The sequence below is a fragment of the Artemia franciscana genome, chromosome 17 (genome assembly GCF_032884065.1).
Source record: "Artemia franciscana chromosome 17, ASM3288406v1, whole genome shotgun sequence".
NCBI classification, from domain to species: Eukaryota; Metazoa; Arthropoda; class Branchiopoda; order Anostraca; family Artemiidae; genus Artemia; species Artemia franciscana.
In genome coordinates this window covers 1,837,739-1,859,566 of record NC_088879.1, presented here as the reverse complement: position 1 = coordinate 1,859,566, position 21,828 = coordinate 1,837,739, and the positions used below count along the sequence as shown (strand labels likewise).

Sequence of the window (21,828 nt, the reverse complement as noted above, 5' to 3'; positions counted from 1 at the left end):
CGAGGAAGAAACTTTTGGTTAAAAACTCTCTTTTTTTAAAGAGCGATAGTCGGCAAATAAACTTAATGCTTGAAAAATATGGATGTGCTATAAATCTAGCTTTATTTCTAAACTTGACACAAGAACTGGGAAAACTTATCTAAAAAATTATTATTTATTTTTGTTTCAAAACACCCATGTTTTACAAAAGAAAACAAACTCATTAGTTAAAACTGAAGCGTTAGAGAAATTATGTAAATTTTTGAATCAGCGAAGGAATTTATATAAGAGTATTGACGTCATAAATCTATAATTATTAAACAGAATAATCGCTTAATACTAGGTTTTATGTTATAAACGTAAGATTGCGAAAGCCATACTCTCTTATCTGCGACCTCTTATCAGAGACTCGTCAAATTATAGATGTCAGATGATTATTTGTTGGAGAAAGCTGCAACCGAGTAAAAAACGAAATCTGACCCATAGTAACCGTAAATTTAAAAATAAGTTTTGAAAAAAAAAACTACTAAGTGAGGAAGAATCGCCATTTGAAGCTGATTTAGGAGTGGCAACAGTTATTTCGACTAATCTTAATGATAAAAGTCCATTGCAAAAACAGGTTTATGAGAATTCCAAAAAATAGCCTGAAATCCCATAAAAAGATGCCGCAGCTTGATTTCGACAGGAATAAAATTAATACGATGACACTTATTAGACTAAAGTATGCTGCATATAATGACAATTCAGTTCAGTTTTCAGCTGTGCAGTGCAGTTTTCCGTGCAGTTCAGTCCAGTCTTCAGGGAAAAGTAGTGTGGTTTTAAGAAAAGGAGCGGATTTGACGATCGAATATTCACAACTAGTGTTTAAAGTGTTAAATAATTTACTCTTGATTCTTACAGAATCACGAGAGCATGGTTGCCACCCCAAGTGATTTATTATTACTGCTAAAGATATTCTATATTAGCTAACTATAAAATCACTAAATCAGCACAAAAATCGCTAGATTATTGAACAAAACAACCAAAAACTCACTAAAATCTAGCGATTTTGTTTTCACCAGGTGGCAGCCCTGCATGAAAGTGCTTTTGGTTCAGCTGATAGGGAAAGTTTTAGTAACTGCCCTGTTCCTGCAAGCACAACCATAAATTCACGAAAATGAAAAAGGACAGGGAGAAAATGCCAAGTGAAAAAACTACCACTTATAGCTGACTCAAGGATGATGATAAATATAACCTCCATTAATTAAATAGTAGAATTTTATTGCGAAAACTAAATTTATATGGATTTTGAAAAAGAGTCTGAAAAGCCTCGAACAAGGCGCGGGATCGAAATTGAAAGTGCACTATTGAAGTTAGTATAGTCAAAAATCCTATTCAGAAAAATAATGACCCCCACTTTGATCAACCACAAAATTACCTTTTAGCATGGGAAGTACTGATGGGTCTTTTATTCTTTCTTTACCACTAGTGGGACACTGGAATACCATAGCGCTTTTTAAGGGCTAGTTTGAATCCTAGTTTTTATATCCACTTGCTCCTTGTAAATTTGACTTGATCACAGCGTCACAAAGTGCCATATGGCATAGAAAAATATTAAGCACATCTCCATGGTCAAATTTCTAGACCTAAGGTTTACAATTCCTAATCTTGTAAACTTCCCCAACCTTTCCCAGCCCCTTTAGCAAGTTTCATAAATCGCCTACTAACTAACAGAGCTAGGCTAGTGACTTCAATTCAAGAAAGTCTAGGAGAGAAGAACACATTTTTCAATATCTAGGATGAGGACAATTTCTTTTATTTTAATTTTTTTGATGAAAATATGAAAAAAGTCATTTTTCAATAAAATAAGATACTCAAAATTAAGGAGGGGCCAAACACATCTTTATTTTCTGCTTTATCGATTTCTATTCCAGACCATTTGTCTCGGTACCCCTGCAGTAGATTCTCTTTGATTCAAAGAAAAATAAAGAAAAACAAAAACAAAAAACAAACAAAAACAAAAAACAAAACAAAGGAGACACATTAGTCTTTGTATCAGTCATGCTATTAGTCATGCATTAGTCATGCTAAAAGTTTTTTTCTCATTTTCAAGATGGGGGACGGCGGAGCTAAAATTGAGGTTATTCAATGTTGTCAAATTGATTAACTATCTCGGAATTTGTATTTTTTTCAGCATTTTGGCTCTATTTCGGCCAAATTGATATAGCACCTTAAAACGCAATTGCCAAAATATAATTTCTAATATATCTCCCCCCCCCCTTCAAGCATTGTTTGATGTTAATTTCTGTATAGGTTGCATCTATTAACATTGGATAGTCCTCGAAAGATAACAGGTGTTTAACTTGAAAAGTTGGGTGTTCATATCATTTAGAATAGAATAGAATATATTTATTCACTACAATAGCCGGAGCTAGCATTAGCATGTCATGACAAAAATAATTTATACCTTCAAAACACTCACAGGAAAATTTAAACAAACATTATATTAATCAAACACATATTAATCAAACATTAAATATTAGTCGCGTCAATATTATTAAAATGACGGGTAAAATATGGAACAAATGATTTGCGATATCTCTCAGTACTATAGGCTGAGCAAGTCAGTAACTGTGGACAATTCTTTTTTATTTGTCGGAGTCTAGTAACTGGTCCTTCAGTTGAGGGGCTCTCAAGGTTGGGCAGTAGACGACAATGAGTTAGGGAATTCAAACAATTTAGTCCAAATCTATATGTTAAGCCATGTCTACGACTATCAAGTGAGTCCAAATTGAGTTGTTTCAGTGCATCCTCGTAAGTTGAGTAGTTTTGTCCAAGTATAATTTTTACAGCTCTTTTTTGTATCGTCTCAAGTCTATCTGTTTGATCTTTTGTCAATCCCGGATGCCAAGCAGGACATGCATACTCAAGAGAAGGTCTAACATAGCTGCAGTATACAGACTTTAAAACCTCAGTTGGTGTACCAAATCTTTTTAGGTTGGAAAATGAATGTAAAAGCGAGGCGCCTTTTTTAGTCAGATAGTCAACGTGCGAATTCCGTCTTAAATCATCGTCCAAAAGAATCCCAAGTATTTTAACAGTTTTCTTTGTTGGCAGTATGGAAGTATGAGAAGAGTGGTTGTTTCCCTTTAGGAAGGAAAATGTCATATAAGAGCTCTTAGTTTCACTGACCGTCAGTTTTACCTTTCCTAATTCAGCTTTTAGATCATGATAGATTTTGATCAAGTCAGACTCTTCAGTAGTCGGAGGGCTTAGTCGCAGTGATAAAACAGTTTAATCATCAGCAAATTTAAAACGCTCACGTATTGTTGTTAAAATACGGTTAAAAACAATAAGAAAAGAAAGCGGGCCTAATTTAGTCCCTTGTGGCGAACCACAAAAAATATTTACAAATTCAGATGGCTCATGATCAGGAAGTTGGACACACTGAGATCTTTCAAAAAGAAAACTAGCGAGCATTCGTACAACAAATGGACCGGCACCCATAGCCTTTGCTTCTTCCACAACTACATTATGATCAAGACTATCAAAAGCCTTAACTATGTCTGCAAATAATGTATCAACATAGGCCCCATTATCTTCTAAGTGCTTAAGGATAGTATCCAACAATGCAACCAAATAATGAACAGTACTATGCCCGGATCTAAATCCAAATTGTTGGGGATCAATATTATCATTTATGTCCTCAAATAAACAATCAAAAATAAAACTTTCAAATACTTCAAATCATTTTAAATGATTCAAATCATTTTATAGAAGCAATATGAAAAAGCCATAAGAAGATTTAAATTTCTAGGTTCGGCTGTTTCTAGCAGCCTACGAAACCTTTTCTAATGCCACGGAAGAAAAGACTGAGGGCAGTTGTAAAAACACATACTGTCTAAAGTTTAATATAAATTATGACGTCCAGAGACGTACGCAAGGAGAGGGGGGGGGGGCTTGGAACCCATAACACAAGAATCCTATATTTTTCCTAATTTCTGAACAATTTTTGTTCAATCTGTCAAATAAAGTTTACATTTCCTGGTACCCCCCCCCCCCCCCAACCAAAAAAATATGCGTACGTGACTGAATACACATATGACACATGTTGGAATCACCTCAAAGATGTTAAACACGGGATAGGACTTACAAAAATATCATTTTCTAAGAATTCAATGTGGAATTTCTCTCTCGGAAGAGCAGGAATTTTCAAAGTCCTTCCACTCAGATCTCTGGATATGTATATTGTTGGACGACTGGCTTGCTCATTATGCTTTTCATCTTTATGGCCATCAGTTGACACCAATTCTTCAAATGATTTTTCTAAATAAATAAAAATATATTTTGAAAAAAGAACCTGATATGAGTAGTGACGCCATAGGCACTTCCACAACACACACACCGCTTCAAATCCCGGACCAAACCGTTTTTTTTTTAAACTTCTTCAAGACGCAGGTGCAAGTTTCATCATAGAAAATGTCTTCCAAGAGACGCAAGTACATTTTACCTAAGTCTTAAAAAAAAAAAAAATAACAAATAAGAAGGAAAACTGAATTGTATTACAAGACATTAGATACTTCTGAGGCTTTCGAGGCCTCAAGTACTTTTGAGACTTCGATTTAAAAACCGAAGGTGAAACGATTTAAAAACGATTTAAAATCGGATAGGTGAAAACTTTTCTTCTGGAGAGGCAAAATGTCAAAAAAAAGTAAAAAATAAAAATAAACTCAGTTGAAGATGTTCTTAATTCTTTAATATTTGACACATATGTTTCAACCGTTTTAGCTCTAAAAGTAAAAAAATTAAACAAAAAAAAAACTCTCCAAGGCAGCATGAACGGTGTGTATCCCTTTGCGTATGCGTATCAATAAAATTAAACAACATATCTTGTATCAACATACGTATCTATTGAATTATCCATGGAAAAAAAAATTACAAGGAAAAAATGGTAAAAGTTACCTAAACGGTAAATGTCAGTAAGTAGTAAAATTAAGGCAGAAGTCAGTATATGGTAAAAGTTACCATTTAAAGTTATGAAGACACAAAAATAAGATTTGTTTTGCCATCTGGATCCCGCTTGAGTATATTTATAGCAGAAAACCACAAATTTCTAGGATTTTCTTTCGGTAGTTTCAAAATTATGAAGCTTTTAGGGAGCTACCACATTTTCGCAACTGTCGCCACATTAAACAGAGAAAATAGCTATATTAATTAGTTAAAATTGGCATTACTTTTCGTCCATGAAAATTGAAAAGTCAGCAATTTCTTAATTCCCGGTGAAAACACAATCTTCAAAGTGAAGCTTCAACTTCTTAAAACTGTTTTATGCCACTTTGTTTTGTTTATTTGTTTATTTTTGTTTATTTTTTTTATAGTTTTATTTTTTGTTCACTTTGTTTATTTTTTTCTGATTTTTCACTCAACTTTTTTTTTTTTACATTCGGAACCCGCTAGTACCAAAAACTGTACAATTGCATACAGAGGTCTTTTTCATAAGAAAGTGAATTCCCAATTACAAGAATTGAAAACATACATGGTAGTGTAGTTTTCAACTTGACCGATTCAAATAATCATATCTCACTTTCATTGTCCCCAGGATTATAAACAAGAAACTAGAGGATTTAAGGCTATGTCATACTTTTTTCACAATTCAACTAATAACCGCTTCAATTATACACAACTCATTCGACTAGTACATATTTGCATATTTAGTGCATATTTTAGTACATATTTTATGTACATATTTAGTACATATTTTAGTACATATTTTAGTTATTGGCGGAAATATTCTGAAAAAATGGGATTAGCCGAGTTTTCGGGAAAATTTAAGAATTTCATAAACACTGGTGTACAGCTAAAAGAGACATCTACAAAAGACGGAAGAAGGCTAGAAACCAGTCCCTTTCGGTCCAAGGACTTGTGAATCACAAGTTGTGATAGGTCAAAGTTTCAGACCAATCAAAGCCAAGAAGTTTCATGAATCACTTTCCGGTCCCCTAACAACCCTCTTTATAAAAGTTTGAAATACCGTTGGCTCAAAGACTTATGGGTGTAAGTTTCAAATCACACAGACAAAAAGCTTTTCGGTCCTTTTTTTTAAATAAGAACAAAAGACAACCAACCCTTCTCGAACTGTTTTCCCCCAGTTCCATTGGTCAATTTGGGATCTTCAACAATTTGAACTCCTTTTTCGATTCCTTCAATCGGTTTCTGAGGCTCTTCATCAATAACTCCAAAAGGCTTCATGTCTTCAGGTAGTTCTATTGTCCCTTCTTCTTCTTCTTCTCCTTTTAGGTGTCGGTCTAGCGCAGGCCATAGACCTTCTATCCACGGATCAACAACTGTTTCTAAACTAAAAAGGACATTATTATAGACTATGTATTTAGAAGCAACTTTAATAAATGGAGGAAATACCCCCTAGAAGCCAAGGAATCTTATTGAAAATCTTGTCAACAGATTCAGCGTATCAGTGAGCTTCTTCGGTAGAGGTTTCAAGCTCCCATCGGCAAAAATCTGGAATTTTGTATTGTTTTGCCACAAGTTTACTTATTTTATTCTTTTTTTCCCAGGAGTGATCGTAAAGAACCAATGGTCCAAAAGGATTGGAACAGGAATCATTTGAACGGAAATTAAAAATGCCCGTGTCCTTTTAAAGTGACCAAGAATGGAGGACAACTAACTCCCTTCCATCCCTTTTTCCCCAAAGTCGTCCAATCAAAATTTTGAGATAGATGTTTTGTCAAATATAGTTGAAAGGTTCAATAGCTATTCATCTGGGGATAACATGACTCTCCACAACCCCTGAGGAAAGGTCTGTTAGTTATGATATTTGCCGATTGTTTACATATGGTATTTGTTACTGGAAATATACAGACATTTTTACAGGAGATGGGCCTGAATTTTCTACTGGGGCGATTTTTCAAAAGGAGGATTTTTTGTGAGTAGGGAAGTTTCTAGGGGGAGTGAAGTTTCCAGGGGAAATATACACTAAGTGAATTTACCAAAATACCTATACAATTTACTTTTTCTATTTGTTATAGTTTCTCTTTTCAATTTTACGCGTGGAGATGTAAAGGGGAATTGTTAGGGGGAAATTTTCATTCCTTTGGAATCCTCTAGAGAGTTTTCTCCTGGGGGGTGATTTTTCACGAGAAAAATTCTCCATGAAGAATTTTCCGCGGGAGAAATAATCCGCGAAGGAGCTTTCTGCGGAACAAATTTTCACTCCTCAGAGTAGATTTTCGGCATGATTTTCCCAGGTGGAATCGTCTGCAAAACATTTTCCGGCAGAAGGGGAAGGGGGTATTTTCTAGCGAGAATGGAATTGATTAAGGGGTACATGTTAGGAGCTTTCAATGGAGAAGATTTTCCACGGAGGGAAGCAAGTTTTCCTGGCATTATTTAAAAAACGATCAGAAAAAAAAAAATTAAGAATTAAGAATCAACATTAAAATTTAAAACGAAAAGATGTTAATATGCATACAAGGGGGGGGGGAGAAGGGGTTCCCCTCTTAAATACCTGGCTCTTTACGCTAAAGTTATATATTTCGTCCCTATTCTTTAAGAGCCACTCCTTAAACACATACCTCGAGTAAGGTCGTTTTACTAGAGTAAGAAGTTCTTTCAAAAGTACTAAAAAACTTCAGCGTAAAGAGAGATGTATTGAGGAGGGAAAAAGGGGAAGAAAATTTTTATTTAATTGCTATTAAGACTAATCGAGATCATATTTACCATTCCTGAATCAGATAAAAATACCAATTTTTCTCCCTGGGCAGTTTGTTTTAAAACGCGTTTTTTTTTATTTTTGGCTACTATCGGCCATGCTTCGTTCTTTACTAGTCGTAGCAATCACTGCAACCATGGTTTAATCAGCTAAGAAAAAAGCCTAAGGCTTAACTTCTATAAGATGTATACACTAAATAACATTTAATAGTGGTCAAAAGTTGTACCAGGTTCCGTTGTCCAGTTAGATGTTATAAAATACTGGCTCCAAATACAAATCCTTTTTCATTAAGTGCAACTGACACTGTGGCATTAATAAGTTTAGGGGCCTACTGGTACTAAGAGAAGAGGAGCAAACACAGAATCGAAAGCAGAAGCAAAAACAAGACAAACCATATGGGGATTAGAATAATCAATAAAAAACGGAAGGAGGAAATCATAACATTATCTGCAAGACTGACTCTGTCTTTTTTTCTGCTATGATTAATCTTAAGAACGCACAATTCAAGCTAGGCAAAAATCATACTAGAGGAAAGGTTGAGGTGGCTAGGGCACATTACGGATGACAGTATACCATAGATTGTTCTTTTTGGTTATTAATCGAAACAAACCACATATCCAGGGTATCAGAATGGTATATATGTGCTACATATTGGTAATATATAGGCATGTAATAATGGTAACAATGGATGAAACTTTATTAACCCAATAAACACACAATGGTTTCAAAATGGAGCATACAAGGGGGGGGAGAAGGAAACAAAAAGCAACTTCAATAGGAATTTTTTTAATAAAAATGTACTAAATAAACTATTTGAAGTATCAAAATTCTGTTCAAAGCATAACTTACGCTCCGCGACAACAGCAAACGGATCGACAACTCCATATGAAGAAACCATACAACGATTTTTGGCCCACAGAGGTACACCCAGTAGGAACTTAGCGTAATGAAAATAAAATTTACTGACAAGCTCCTTTATCTGACGTAATAAAAATATTCCAAAAAGGTGACAAAGCTAATAAATGGGACACAGAAAACACGTTATAAATTTTAGAAATCACTCTTCTATTATAGCGTGCTTTGCAAAGAACAAGCAGGCCGTATGCCTTGCGGAGCCTTGCAGCTAGAAATTCTAGAGTATGCTTTAAGGCACTTCCAATGGGTAATCCAAGGTACTTCTTTGGGTATTCCAATGGGTACTCCAAGGTAATTGTGCTTGGCGACAGCTTAACAGGATGAGCCTCAAGACAAACGATTTCAGGGATGGGCCGATTGCGCGGCATACCAATTGACACAACTTCACTCTTTTCAGCATTAAACTCAAGCCCTATCTTCCTGCATTCGGAAAATATAACCTCAATGCCAGAAATGGTCCGACTAAGATTCAGGACGTCGTCAGCATAATTTAAATATGACAAAACAAGGCCTAAAAAAAGATGTCTGAACTTTCTTTTGGGCCTCTAGAACATAAAATATAAAATATAAAAATATAAAATATAAAATATAAAATACGGTAATGGTATATATAATGTACATAATGGTATATATGTAACATCTCAAACGTGGTCTGTTGGAGGTCGAGCTAAAAATATCGGAAGATTGGGGAAGATCGGGGAAGAAGGCCAATGGACTTCAAGTTTTAAATTTAAAAATGGGATATAAGGACCAACAAATATTTCTATCGGATCCAACTTTAATTTACGACACATTTAGTCTTGGCCCAACTGGAACTTTGGATCTATTCAAGTGGACGCAGCAAGGTAAGTCAAAAGACGCCCTTTCAGAACCTGAATGCACATAGTGTGTTTTGATTTAGTTCATTCCAACATTCCTTGAAAGTTTCACCCTAATGATATTAGCCTTTGAAGTAGCAGTAATAAAAGAACGAGTAACAATAGTAACAGCAGTATGCATATAGTGCCGTTTGGTTAGTTCTACATCCTGCTCAACATGCCCTGAAAGTTTCAACTTATAGCACCACGCCGACCTTGAGACATTTTTGACACGTCGTTTTCACAACCTGCATACAAATATTTTCAATTAATGTTTCAAATTAATATTCAACAACGATTTCATCTTAACGCCCTCACTCATAGTGCAGCAGCAGCACTAGCATGCACATAATGCCTTTTTGTTAGTTCAATACCTCGCTCGTAATATCCTGAAAATTTCAAATGAATGCTCCAATCCGTTACTGAGATATTCCTGATACGCCTTTTTGACAACGTGAAGGCACATGTATTAAAATTTAGTTCAGCATCCCCTTTCGTCTGGATACCCTTAGCCCTTAGATAGTAGCAGCAAGAATCGTAATAGCAGTGCCATTTGTAGTGGTATGCACGTAATGCTTTTGGTTAGCCCCTCAACATACCCTGAAAGTTTAAATTTAATAACGTAAGCAGTTCATGGCACACTGCTGATACACCCTTTTGACACCCTGTATGTACAGAGTGTTTTGATAATATTAACAGTTAAACATCCCTTCAAAATTCCCTGAGATTTTTACATTAATGTCCTTAGGCTTGGCAGTAATAGAAGTAGCAGGTGGACAGCTTCATTACCTACGTAGCATTATGGGTAAAGACGGTGGGCGCAGTGAACATGTTAAAAGTAGAACAATCAATGCTCAGGATGTTTTTTCACAGTTAAAAAAGTTTGGAAGAATAGGAAGATAAGTCTACGAACTAAGATTTTAATATTAGAAGCTACGGTCGTGAAAGTGGTCAACTATGGTCTTGAAGCGTGGGCACTCTGAAAGACGGCGAAGGATTTGTTATATATTTTTCATAAATATTGTCCACGGATTGTTTTGGTTACACATCTGACTGGCCGTATTTAAAAAAGTAAGCGGTCAAAATAATGTGGTTCAAACCCGCTTTCTAAGGCTATAATGAGAAATTTCGAGGTGGTTAAGAAACGTTTTGCGGATGAAGGAGGACATATTGACATAGTAATTTCCCGTATAGCGAAAGTAAGTAGAGCTTTAAGCAGGGTTAAGCGATCAAACATTTTCTTAATTTATTTCAAGCTTAGACTCTTTAATAGAAATGTTCTGTCGATTCTGACGTATGCCGACATATCATGGCATGTTAATGGAGAACAAAAGCGTAAGATTTTGGCCTCTGAAAAAATATATCTCCGTAGAATCCTGAACATACACAACAGAGATTAATCTCAAATGCTAAGATCCGAAAAAATATAAATATCGTTCGCCAATGCTGATGGCAACATGTAAGCCATGCCTTGAGAATGGGATACGTTTCTTAAAAACTCTCAAGACAGCTTTCCAGAGACAATAAACATGATCAAGGAGGAAGGATCATCCCAACAACATCTTATGCATGACATTCCAGTCATATCTCTATCTCCGCTGTCACTATATATTTCTGCCGCCCAAGTGAACAGATGTGCTGGCGGCAGGAGGATAACGTGAGAACTTGAGACTCCATATCTCTACCTCAAGTACTTCTGGAGACAAAGGAGAGTTTAAGGTGAGATCTACCTTTCTGCTGAAAATTTGGAGGAGTAGGTCGGTGTTGGAGGGACCACATGACTACGTTGTGAATCTAGTTATAGAGGTTAAAATCTTTGACTGATACTGGTTAAAAAAGATATGCAAGATGCATAATTTTTACAAAAATTTGAAAATGAGTTGGAAGGGCAGTTAAGTGTGAGAATCGATCCCAAAACCCTATATGGGGACCAGATATTGAGTCTAACGCCTTAACCAATTGGCTAGTCTGAGTAGTTGGAAGGATAAGGTTGTTAAAAACTCCACTGGTCACTTTGGTCCTTAATCATACACTCTGAAAACCCTCCCATGATTCCAGTTCAAAAGGTGCCATGTACCTTTCTTAGTTATATAAATCTCTATAAAAGAGAGGGGGATGGTTAGGGGTTTACTTTGATCCTCCAATTATACTGATTTGTAGTCTTTGCATCATCTCAGTTCAAATAAGATGCAATTCGTCTACCTTTCTTTTCAAAACTAGTGGTGGGTGGGTGTTTCGGGGTGTTTGAGAAGTCATTAGTCCTATTTGTTTGCGTTACTCCAGCTCCATCAGGGTATAATAAATCCACCTTTTCGATGCTTACTGACGTTAAAAGTTTGGTTACATTGTACTTGACAATATAAAATAGTTTCAGGTTTGTTTGCTTTTGTTTTTTTAGAAAGCGTCAAAAGATTATTTTATTATTTTAGCTTGAGGTCTCTGATTCCCCCAGAGTGATGCGTATTATTGCTCTTCAATTGATCCTTTATCAGTGCTCAGGACGTTTTAAGGGGGCTGCAATGCCCAAGGATATGCGCTTTTGAAGATTCGTGTTTCAAACTGCTTTATCAGGAATTACAAAGTATCTTCCTTCTCGTTTTAAGGAAAAATGTACAGAAAGAAACTTACCCAACGGCATCATCGGCCCAGCCAGACGCATAAAAGGATTTAGCTCCTTTATCTTCAAGAGCTTTCTTAAAATCTTTTGGAAAACCAAGGAATGTTGTATAGTTACTATCACCTAATCCTAAAATAATAATTTAGTTTCGTTAGTTAATAGAAACATTACTGACAATGGCAGTGAAATTACAGACAAACTTGCCTATAGAATTATTTTTGTATTTATTTATTTTTATTGGAATTATTATACAAATAATTTCGTTTATATTATTTATTCATTTTCTATCGAGAACAGGAGAAAGTAACAAGCTTACCACTAAAATATATCGATAAATCAGAGCCTAGCTCTAATTTTCTGCTCCAAAACTGTCACATGACGATACGCAACGCATATCAAACAGTTCGTGATAACGAATTGTAGTAAGGAACGACTCGGCTCAATACGAAACGAAACTCTAAAAAAAAGTATTTTTGATACTAAAAGATACATCAAAATAATCAGATTTTTGTGCTGATTTTAAATATATAAGTTTCATCAAATTTAGTCTTACTCATCAACAGGTACGAGCATAAGAATATTTGCCTTATTTTGAAAAATAGGGGAAACATCCCCTAAAAGTCATACAATCTGTAAAAATCACGCCATCAGACCATCGCAATCAGCGTATCAGAGAACCTTACTGTACAAGTTTCAAGCTCCTATCTACAAAAATGTGGAACTTCGTATTTTTTGCAAGAAGACCGATCACGGGTGCGAGTTTATTTATTTATTTTTTTTCTAGGGGTCATCGTCTCAACCAAATGGTCCTAGAATGTCGCAAGAGGTTTCATTCTAACGAAAACGAAAAGTTCTAGTGCCCTTTTTAAGTGACCAACAAAATTAGAGGGCACCTAGGCCCCCTCCCACACTCATTTTTTCCCAAAGTCACCGGATCAAAATTTTGAGATAGCCATTTTGTTCATCATAGTCGAAAATCATAATAAATATGTCTTTGAGGATGACTTACTCCCCCACAGTCCCCGGGGGAGGGGCTGCAAGTTAAAAACTTTGACCAGTGCTTACATACAGTAATGGTTATTGGGAAGTGTACAAATGTTTTCAGGGGGATTTTTTGGTTTGGGGGTGGGGTTGAGGGGAGGGGGCTATGGGGGAACAGAAACTCAATGAAGGGAGCACAGGATTTTGTAGCATTAATATAAAAAAGGCAATGAAAAAATAAATATGAAATAGTTTTTTCAACTGAAAGTAAGGAGCAAAATTAAAACTTATAACGAACAGATATTATTCAGCATATGAGGGGTTCTTCTCCTCCTGAATACTTTGCTCTTTACGCTAAAGTATTTTTAGTAATTTCAACTATTTATTCTACGGCCTTTCTGATTCAGGGGTCATTCTTAAAGCATCGGGACAAAATTTAAGCTTTAGTGTTAAGAGCGAGGTATTAACGAGGGAACAAACCATCTCATATACATAATAAAAATATACGAAAATAGAAGTTCGTTACATAAGTTAATTCTTAAGTTACCTATATTTTTTACTAATAAAAACGATCGTTAATAACTAAAAGTTCTAGTTGCCCTTTTAAGTAACGGGAAAATTGGAGGGCAACAAGGCATCCTCCCCATCCCTTTTCTCTTAAAATCATCTGATCAAAACTAAGGAAAAGCAATTTAGCCAAAAAAGGAATTAATATTAAATTAAATTCTAATTCTAAAATTAAAGGTCTAGTTGCACTTTTAAGTAACCGAAAACAAGGCCTCTTCCCCTACCCCTTTTGTTTTAAAATCATCTGATCAAAACTAAGAGAAAGCCATTTAGCCAAAAAAATTTATTTTAATAATTTACGTGCGGAGAGCCAAAATCAAACATGCATTAATTCAAAGACGTTCAGAAATTAAATAAAAAACTAGCATTTTTTTTAACTTTTTTAACAAGTTTAAAGTTCAAATTAAGTTTTTTTTAACAACGCCCTGCTCTTTAAGCTCAAGTTTGACTTTTTCTCTCAATTCTACTTTATCAAATAGTCAAAAACTTTAGCGTAAAGAGCGGGGCATTGAGAAGGGAACAGCCCCTTTCATACACGGAGTAATTTCTGTTCGTTTTAACTTTTAATGTCGCTGCATACTTTCAGTTAAAAAAACTATTTTTTTATTTAATTATTAAATTTAATTATTAAAAAAAGCCTGAAGACAAACTAGTATTGCACATTACAGAATCAATAGTTTTTTTTTGTACGCAGGGGGGGGGGGGTGAAAGGGGGAATGGAACCTAAACCTTTGTGGCTTGTCGCAATAATATATCGGTAAATCGGAGCCAATCTCTAAGCTTCTGCTCTGAAACTGTCACGTGACGTAACGTAACGCACATTTAAAGCCTGAAGACAAACGAGTATTGCACATTACAGAATCAATAGTTTTTTTGTACGCAGGGGAGGGGTGAAAGGGGGAATGGAACCTAAAACTTTGTGGCTTGTCGCAATAATATATCGGTAAATCGAAGCCAATCTCTAAGCTTCTGCTCTGAAACTGTCACGTGACGTTACGTAACGCACATTTAAAGCCTGAAGACAAATGAGTATTGTACTTTACAGAATCAATAGTTTTTTTTGTAAGTATGGGGGGGGGGGAGGAGAAGGAACCTAGAACTTTGTGGCTTGTCGCAATAATATATCGGTAAATCGGAGCCAATCTCTAAGCTTCTGCTCTAAAACTGTCACTTGACGTCTTCTGATTAATCTAAAATTCTAAACTAGTAAATAGAACGATAATTTAAATCACTAGAATTTTACAAGTACTCCCTATGTTTCTCTGTTTAGTAATTTGGGAATATTTTGACTTAAAAGTGTTTCAAAATGTCAGAAAAAAGGTAAATAAACAAGCAGTAGCCCCATGGAAGCATACAATCAATGGTAAGGTATGTGGGGTATATTTACTTATTATAGTATGTCTATCTATTCAAGTAAAAAAGAGCAGAAAAAAAAATTACCAAGTAAAGCAAATCGAATATGGGATAGGGACGCGGCATCCCGCACCTGTTTATAAAATTCAACAGCGTTGTCTGGTGCATCTCCATCTCCAGTTGATGACGTAACAAAAATCACAGTTTTCATTTGATTTATCAAATCCTGGAAAATGAATCGTCAATAAAAATGATTTGCGAAAGTCACAATGCCATAAAAATTAAGTTCATTCCGTTGAAGACAGCAAAGAACCGACAAAATATACTAATGTTATGGGAAACCGTAAAAATGACGCATATGATAGAAAAATTGCAGAAATGATAGCATAAATGACAGAATTAAGAAAGAACGATATGGTATTATTAGACAGCTGAAAAGATTCCTCATTGAAAGTTTACCCTGAAAATTGTTAGTTATTATTTTTATCTTTATTTGGCTAAGCTGTACCCGTTGATTTTTTCTGATGAATTTTGATCACATATGTTTAATATGAACAAAAAACAGCAAGGACACAGAATTTTATATTTTTATAATTTAAAAACAAATTAGAAAAATAGGTAAATAGTCCGCAAAATATAAAACAATGGACCAAATAATGTAGAAATCTCAATATTCAGGGGACCACATGGCTGAGCAAAAAAAAACAAAACAAGTATAACAGATATTGTGCCAATGTACACACTCAAAACAAAATGCAAACATAGAAAATGTAGAAACAGCAAAATAGAATTTGAGAATATTCATTATTCTTAATTTTCCTTTGTGACATTTCATCAACACAGAAATTTTTTAAGACTTGGGTTTTATTTGTTTAAAAAAAAATTAAAAGCAAGAAAAGCGTGTGATTTTCTGGCGGTTGATAAAAAGCAACAGCGCAAAGATAAAGGAGATATTCCGGCCAGGACCTCCACTAAGCCGTCCTAAGTGCTCAACACAGAAAGACAAAACAAAACTTTTGTAAACAAAACACTAAACAAAACAAAAAACTAGACGAAACAAAAAACAAGACAAAACACTATACTTTTGTAACGAACTATAACGACACAGAAGAAACACTAAAACCAAAGTTTCACCTGATTTGTCATAGTTCACTTCGAAAGGGCAGTTTTTGTGTTGAGCCCTGAGAACAGTTTGGTGGAGGTCTTTGCCAACTCCTTCGTCTTTCCACTTTTACTTTTTTTTTGAACTGCAAGATAGTCACACTCGTTTCCCGCTTTTTAAAGCATTTTTAAGCTTTTTTTCAAACCTCACGTACAGCCAGTGTTGTCTTAGAACATTTTTAATGGCGATGGAAAGTTATTAATACTTTACATGTTGTTTTTCTCGCTTATTTTCTTTTTTGCACAAATCTTAAATAAACCTAATTCTTTTTTTGAACTATTCTTAATTATTTCGGGTAGCTTCATTTTACACACGCTTTTATATTTTGGAGTTCTAACCAGCAACCCCCAAAGATATACCAGGAATGCGCCTCTATTCTGCCAAATACTGCTGATCATTACTGATCAAATACTGCTGATACTGCTGATCCCCAACAGTACAAAATAGTGCCAATTATAGCAAAATGTTTTATACTGTAGAAAGCAAGACCCGTGAGTTTTATTTAAGTGATATATAAGTTTTATTTTATATGAGTTTTATATTAGATACATAAGTTTTTATTTTTTCTTTTATATGAGTTTTATTTAAATGATGTATGATAATGATTATAGCAAGTATAAATGACAGAGCAAAAACGGCAACCAAAATTATCATGTAAACGAAACATAAAAGCAAACTCTGAACTCAAGGGTGATTAATCCCTCATCAATATTTTCGTTTTCATCTTAAACGTTTAAATAGTATCTTGTTTGAGTTTTTATTTCAAAATTTGAAAAAATAGTGACGAAGACCATATTGCCTTTCAATCATACAAAGAAAGGTGAAGATAATGAGGAATTTACAAAGACAGTGAACAACCAGGCTGCACAATCCATTCGAGTATTTCCGCTGTGTTCAACAGCCGAAATACTTATATACAACAGTAGAAAACAAATACAAAAAACAACTTACTCAAAAAATCATATGGAAAAAACAATTTTTTAACTAAAAACATAAAAATAAGCAGTTGAAAATCAACCGAAACTTAAATAATATTACATCCCTAAATGGGTGGGTAAATACTCTAACCAATGTACACAAAATTAATTATGAAAAATAATCTAATATAAAATAAAATTAGGAGCCAATCAAAGTAAACTCACTAAAGAAAAAATAAATAGAAGATTGGCAGAAGAAAGAGCAAATATCAAACAGTTCGTGGTAACCAACTGTAAGTAAGGAGCGACCCAGCTAAATATAACCAAAACTCTGAAAAAACGAATTTTAGTACCAGTTGACACATCAAAAAAATTGGCTTATAATGATGATTTCAAATATATAGGTTTCATTAAGTTTAGTCTCACCCATCAAAGGCTACACACCTGAAAAAATTTGCCTGATTTTCAAAAATAAAAAAGAGGGAAACAACTCCCAAAAGTCATAAGATCTTAATGAAAATGACACCGTCAAATGCAGCATATCAGAGAACCGTACTGTAACCGTTTCAAGCTCTTATCTGCAAAAACACGGAAGTGTTTGCAACAGGGAAAGCAATGGTGCCCCTCTGCTTTTGATAAGACCCAAAGCCGCTACTTGTTTGTTCTTTAATGATATAAGTTGAAAAGTGAGTCCCTCAGGCAAGGTGTAGGTGCATGTAAGTGATAACGTTTTCTGCGAGATGCAGGCGTCTGTTACATAATAGGGAGTGATTTCTTAGGTCGTTATGTAATAGAGTTTGGGATATTACGTCATAGGGCTTGCTAGAGTCCGTTAGTCAAGCGAGGAAGTCCCTGTTGTAACTGAGGAGGAAAGTGCGTGGGTGTTAAGTAATAACGGTGCACACGTGGGGTGTGACGCAATCTTACGCGTCTTGCTAGATTTATTGGGGGTGAGGTAACCTTATGTAAGTTGGTAGATTTATTGCGAATGACGTAAAGGTAAAGCACAAGCGGGTGTTACGTAATGACGATTTACACGTGGTATTTTACACAATGCTTTAAGGTATTTCATTTTCTTTCAACACGTTTTTTTCTCACTAATTAACTAAATATTTTGTCTGCACTAAGACTCGAAAGGCATTCCTCCTCAATTTAATGGAGTGCTAACCAGTTGGACTATGAAACCCTTTCTAATATTTTGATTTGGCTAATACATTTTACATGATAGCCTATTGCATGCAATGAAAACCCCGCGATCATGCATACTAGAACGATTAAATGGTTCGCATGTTTCCTATCCATCATCACCAGGACGCGTAACTATCCAGCAAGCAAGGCTATTGATCTTTGTTATATTAAATACGCCTGCTTGCTACATTCTATTAATGTTCTAACATGACATAGAAAGGTTAAGTTACATAGCATTGGCAATAGATTTATCCTGGAACAACAGATCTAAAGGACACAGACTTTTATAGACACAAATTTTATTCATAAAAACAAATTTACAAAGCATTAGTAAAACACAGAAAAAGCAGTTAAAAGTAAACAACAGAAAAAACTGAACATGAAAAAACCCGACATGGGATAAAATATAAGCAAAAAGAACCAAGAATTAAAGAAAGGTGAAAACCTAACAAACATTTCCAGGGAGTGGGTTGATATTAGAGGTGAATTGAAGTCATATTGAGATGTATTTCCGAGGGCTCTTAATGAAAATGCATCATTTCCGTTGCTTTATTAGATGTGCCTGGAAGAAAATTTATACATTTTTTACATTCAATTATTTCTGAGAGCTTCGAATGAAAATAATACCTTTCTTTGAGCCAAGAATAAGCATCTTTCACGCCACCGCGACAATATGTGGCTAGCCCCCCCCCCCTAGCAAGCAATTCCAGAGGGAGAAGGTTGTTATTAAAGGTAGAGTTTTATTTACGCTTTAGTTTACGTTTTACAAAGCTCCTAAAAGCAAAAATAAAGAATTTTGCATTTTTTGTTAGAAGAAAGGTCACAGATGCATGTGTGCTGTAGGAAAGTCTTTTTGGCTAAAATTAAGGTCTATGTTAGCCGTCTATTTTGCAGGACTACCTGTAACTTTAAAAACAAATGCGCCATCGTATGGCATTACTGCCTCTGAAGCTTGAGGCTAAATATGAGTATAGATTTTCGATAATTCTAAATCAATTACCTATCTCAGAATTTTCACACATATTTTAGCCTTCTTTTGGCTAAAATTCTTGTTTTGCATCACAAAATGACTGGAAACACAACTTTACTCTAGGAGAGTCTTTTTGGCTAAAATAAATGTCTATGTTAGCCATTTATTCTGTAGGACTACCTGCACTTTTAAACACGAATACGCTACCGTACGGCAGTACTGCCTCTGAAACTTGAGGCTGATTATGCGTACAGATTTTCAATAATTCTAAATCAATTAACTATCTCAGAATTTTCACACAATAGTATTTTAGCCTTCTTATGGCTAAAATTCTTGTTTTGCACCACAAAATGACTGGAAACACAACTTTACTCTAGGAGAGTCTTTTTGGCTAAAATAAATGTCTATGTTAGCCATTTTTTTGCAGGACTACCTGCACCTTTAAACACGAATACGCTACCGTACGGCAGTACTGCCTCTGAAACTTGAGGCTGATTAGGCGTATATATTTTCAATAATTCTAAATCAATTAACTATCTCAGAATTTTCACACAATAGCTTTTCGGAATTTTTTACTAGAATTTTTGTTTTGTTCCACAAAATGGCTGAAAACACCACCTTGCTGTGGGACAGTCTATTTGTCTAAAATAAGAGTCTTTGTTAACCGCTTATTTTGTAGGACTAGCTGAAGCTTTAGGAACGAATTCGCAACCGTGCGGCATTACTGTCTCTGAAACTCAAGACTTAATATGCGTATAGGTTTTCAATAATTCTAAATCAATTAACTCGCTTAGATTTTTTACACCATAGCTTTCTGGCCTTCTTCTGGCCAGAATTTTTATTTCACACCATAAAATAGCTGAAAAGACCATATTGCTGTGGGATAGTTTTCTGGCAAAAATATATGTCTATGTTAACCGTTATTTTGTAGAACTTTCTGCACCTTTAGAAGCAAATACGCTACCGTACGGCATGACTGCCTCTGAAACTCAATATGCGTAAGGATTTTTGATAATTTTAAATCAATTGACAATATCAGAATTTTCACAAAACAGCTTACTTGGACTGCTTTTGGCTAGAATTATTGTTTTGCACCACAAAATGGATGAAAACACCGCTTTGCTGTGGTACAGTCCTTTGACTAAAATAAACGTCATGTTAACCGTTATTTTGTAGGACTACCTGCACCTTTAGAAAAGAACGCGCTGCCGTACGGCACTCCATGTGGTGCATACGGCATACGCATGCACATGCCATACGGCAAAAAGGAGGCTCAATATGTATATATTTTTTCAAATCAATTGACTATCTCAGAATTTTCAAACAAGGTCAATGTATGTCGGTTTTTTCTGCGTGAAAATTGTTGTATATTATTTTTTTCCTCATGAAACTTGTTGAATTTGTATTTTATCTTCAAGAAAGTTGTTTTATGTTGGTTTTTCCTTCGTGACACATGTTGCATATTATAATTTTCTCTTGGTTCATTCTTTCGTTCATGTCGTAGGCTGTTGGTTATTTGATCGTAAAAACTGTTGCGTGTTAATTTTTTCCTCGTGAAACTTCTTGTACTTTTAATTTTTCTTCGTAGAATTAGCCCTATGTTGAGTTTTTCTTTCCCAAAACTGATTTTATCATGATATTTTTCTTTATGAGACACGTTGAATGTTGATTTTTTTTTTCATGAAACTTGTTAAAAGATGAGTTAGTCCAAACTTGTTGCATGTGAATTATTTCTTCAGGAAACTTAATGTATCTTGATTTATGTCTCCGAGAAACTTGTTATATCGTTATTTCTTCCTCATGAAACTTTGCATGTCGATTTTTCTCTCCTTGAAACTTGTAGATTATTTTTTTTCTCCTCGTGAAACATGTATTGTTCGTGAAACTTGTTGCCTGCTGATTTTTTGTTTCTGAAACTTAATTTATCTTGGTATTTTTCTTTGTGAAACTTATTGTATTTATTCTTTGGTGAAATCTGAATCACCAAGATTTTTATCGTAATTTTTATTACTTGATATATTTTTATTTCTTCTTCATGAAATTTGTTGCATGATGATTTTTCTCTTCGTGAAACGTGTATTTAAGCGGGGGGGGGAGACGTTTTACTTCAAATATCCTCCGGGACTTGAGAACCAGTGTAGGCGGGAGTGTTCTTAACCCTAAACCACCGCTGGGGAGTCTCTAATTCTGTTAGAGTAACCTGATGGTACCCCAGAGGTCTCCGTAATTCCCAAGCGCGACGGATTTATACGTGTCCCGTCTCAGGATTCTTTGACAAGTGTACTTTCCCCGTGGTATAAAAGTTCCACACTGCGTGGCTCCAGAAGCATTAAACCCCCAAATCGCCTTTCTTTACCTCGAGGAAAGATCTCTTACTAAGCATAGGATTCTCTTCCTATATCAAGATCATCAAAATCTCAGCTCTCTCAAGGCTTCAGACCCTATCTAGGCCAATCAGAGAGTCCAAGGTCTAAAATTAAAGAGATCTTACTTTTCATTTTGAACTCAGAACAAAAACTGTTTCAAAATCAACTTACAATTAATAAGGACACTTTGAGACGCGTCTTTGCGCGCGCTTCTCTGAATCTTTGTTTGATTGGCTGAGTCCTAAATTAAA

The 21,828-nt window shown here is 35.1% G+C and overlaps 1 protein-coding gene across 1 annotated transcript in view; it reads right to left on the bottom strand.

The window, feature by feature from the left end:
- LOC136037674 (methionine synthase reductase-like) overlaps positions 1-21,828 on the bottom strand; it is a gene marked incomplete at its 3' end in the record, with an annotated part of 463,030 nt that overhangs the window by 11,027 nt on the left and 430,175 nt on the right. Inside the window, 4 exon segments of the mRNA XM_065720415.1 lie at positions 4,112-4,284; positions 6,084-6,313; positions 12,085-12,202; positions 15,062-15,200. Coding sequence (XP_065576487.1) covers positions 4,112-4,284; positions 6,084-6,313; positions 12,085-12,202; positions 15,062-15,200 — 660 coding nt within the window.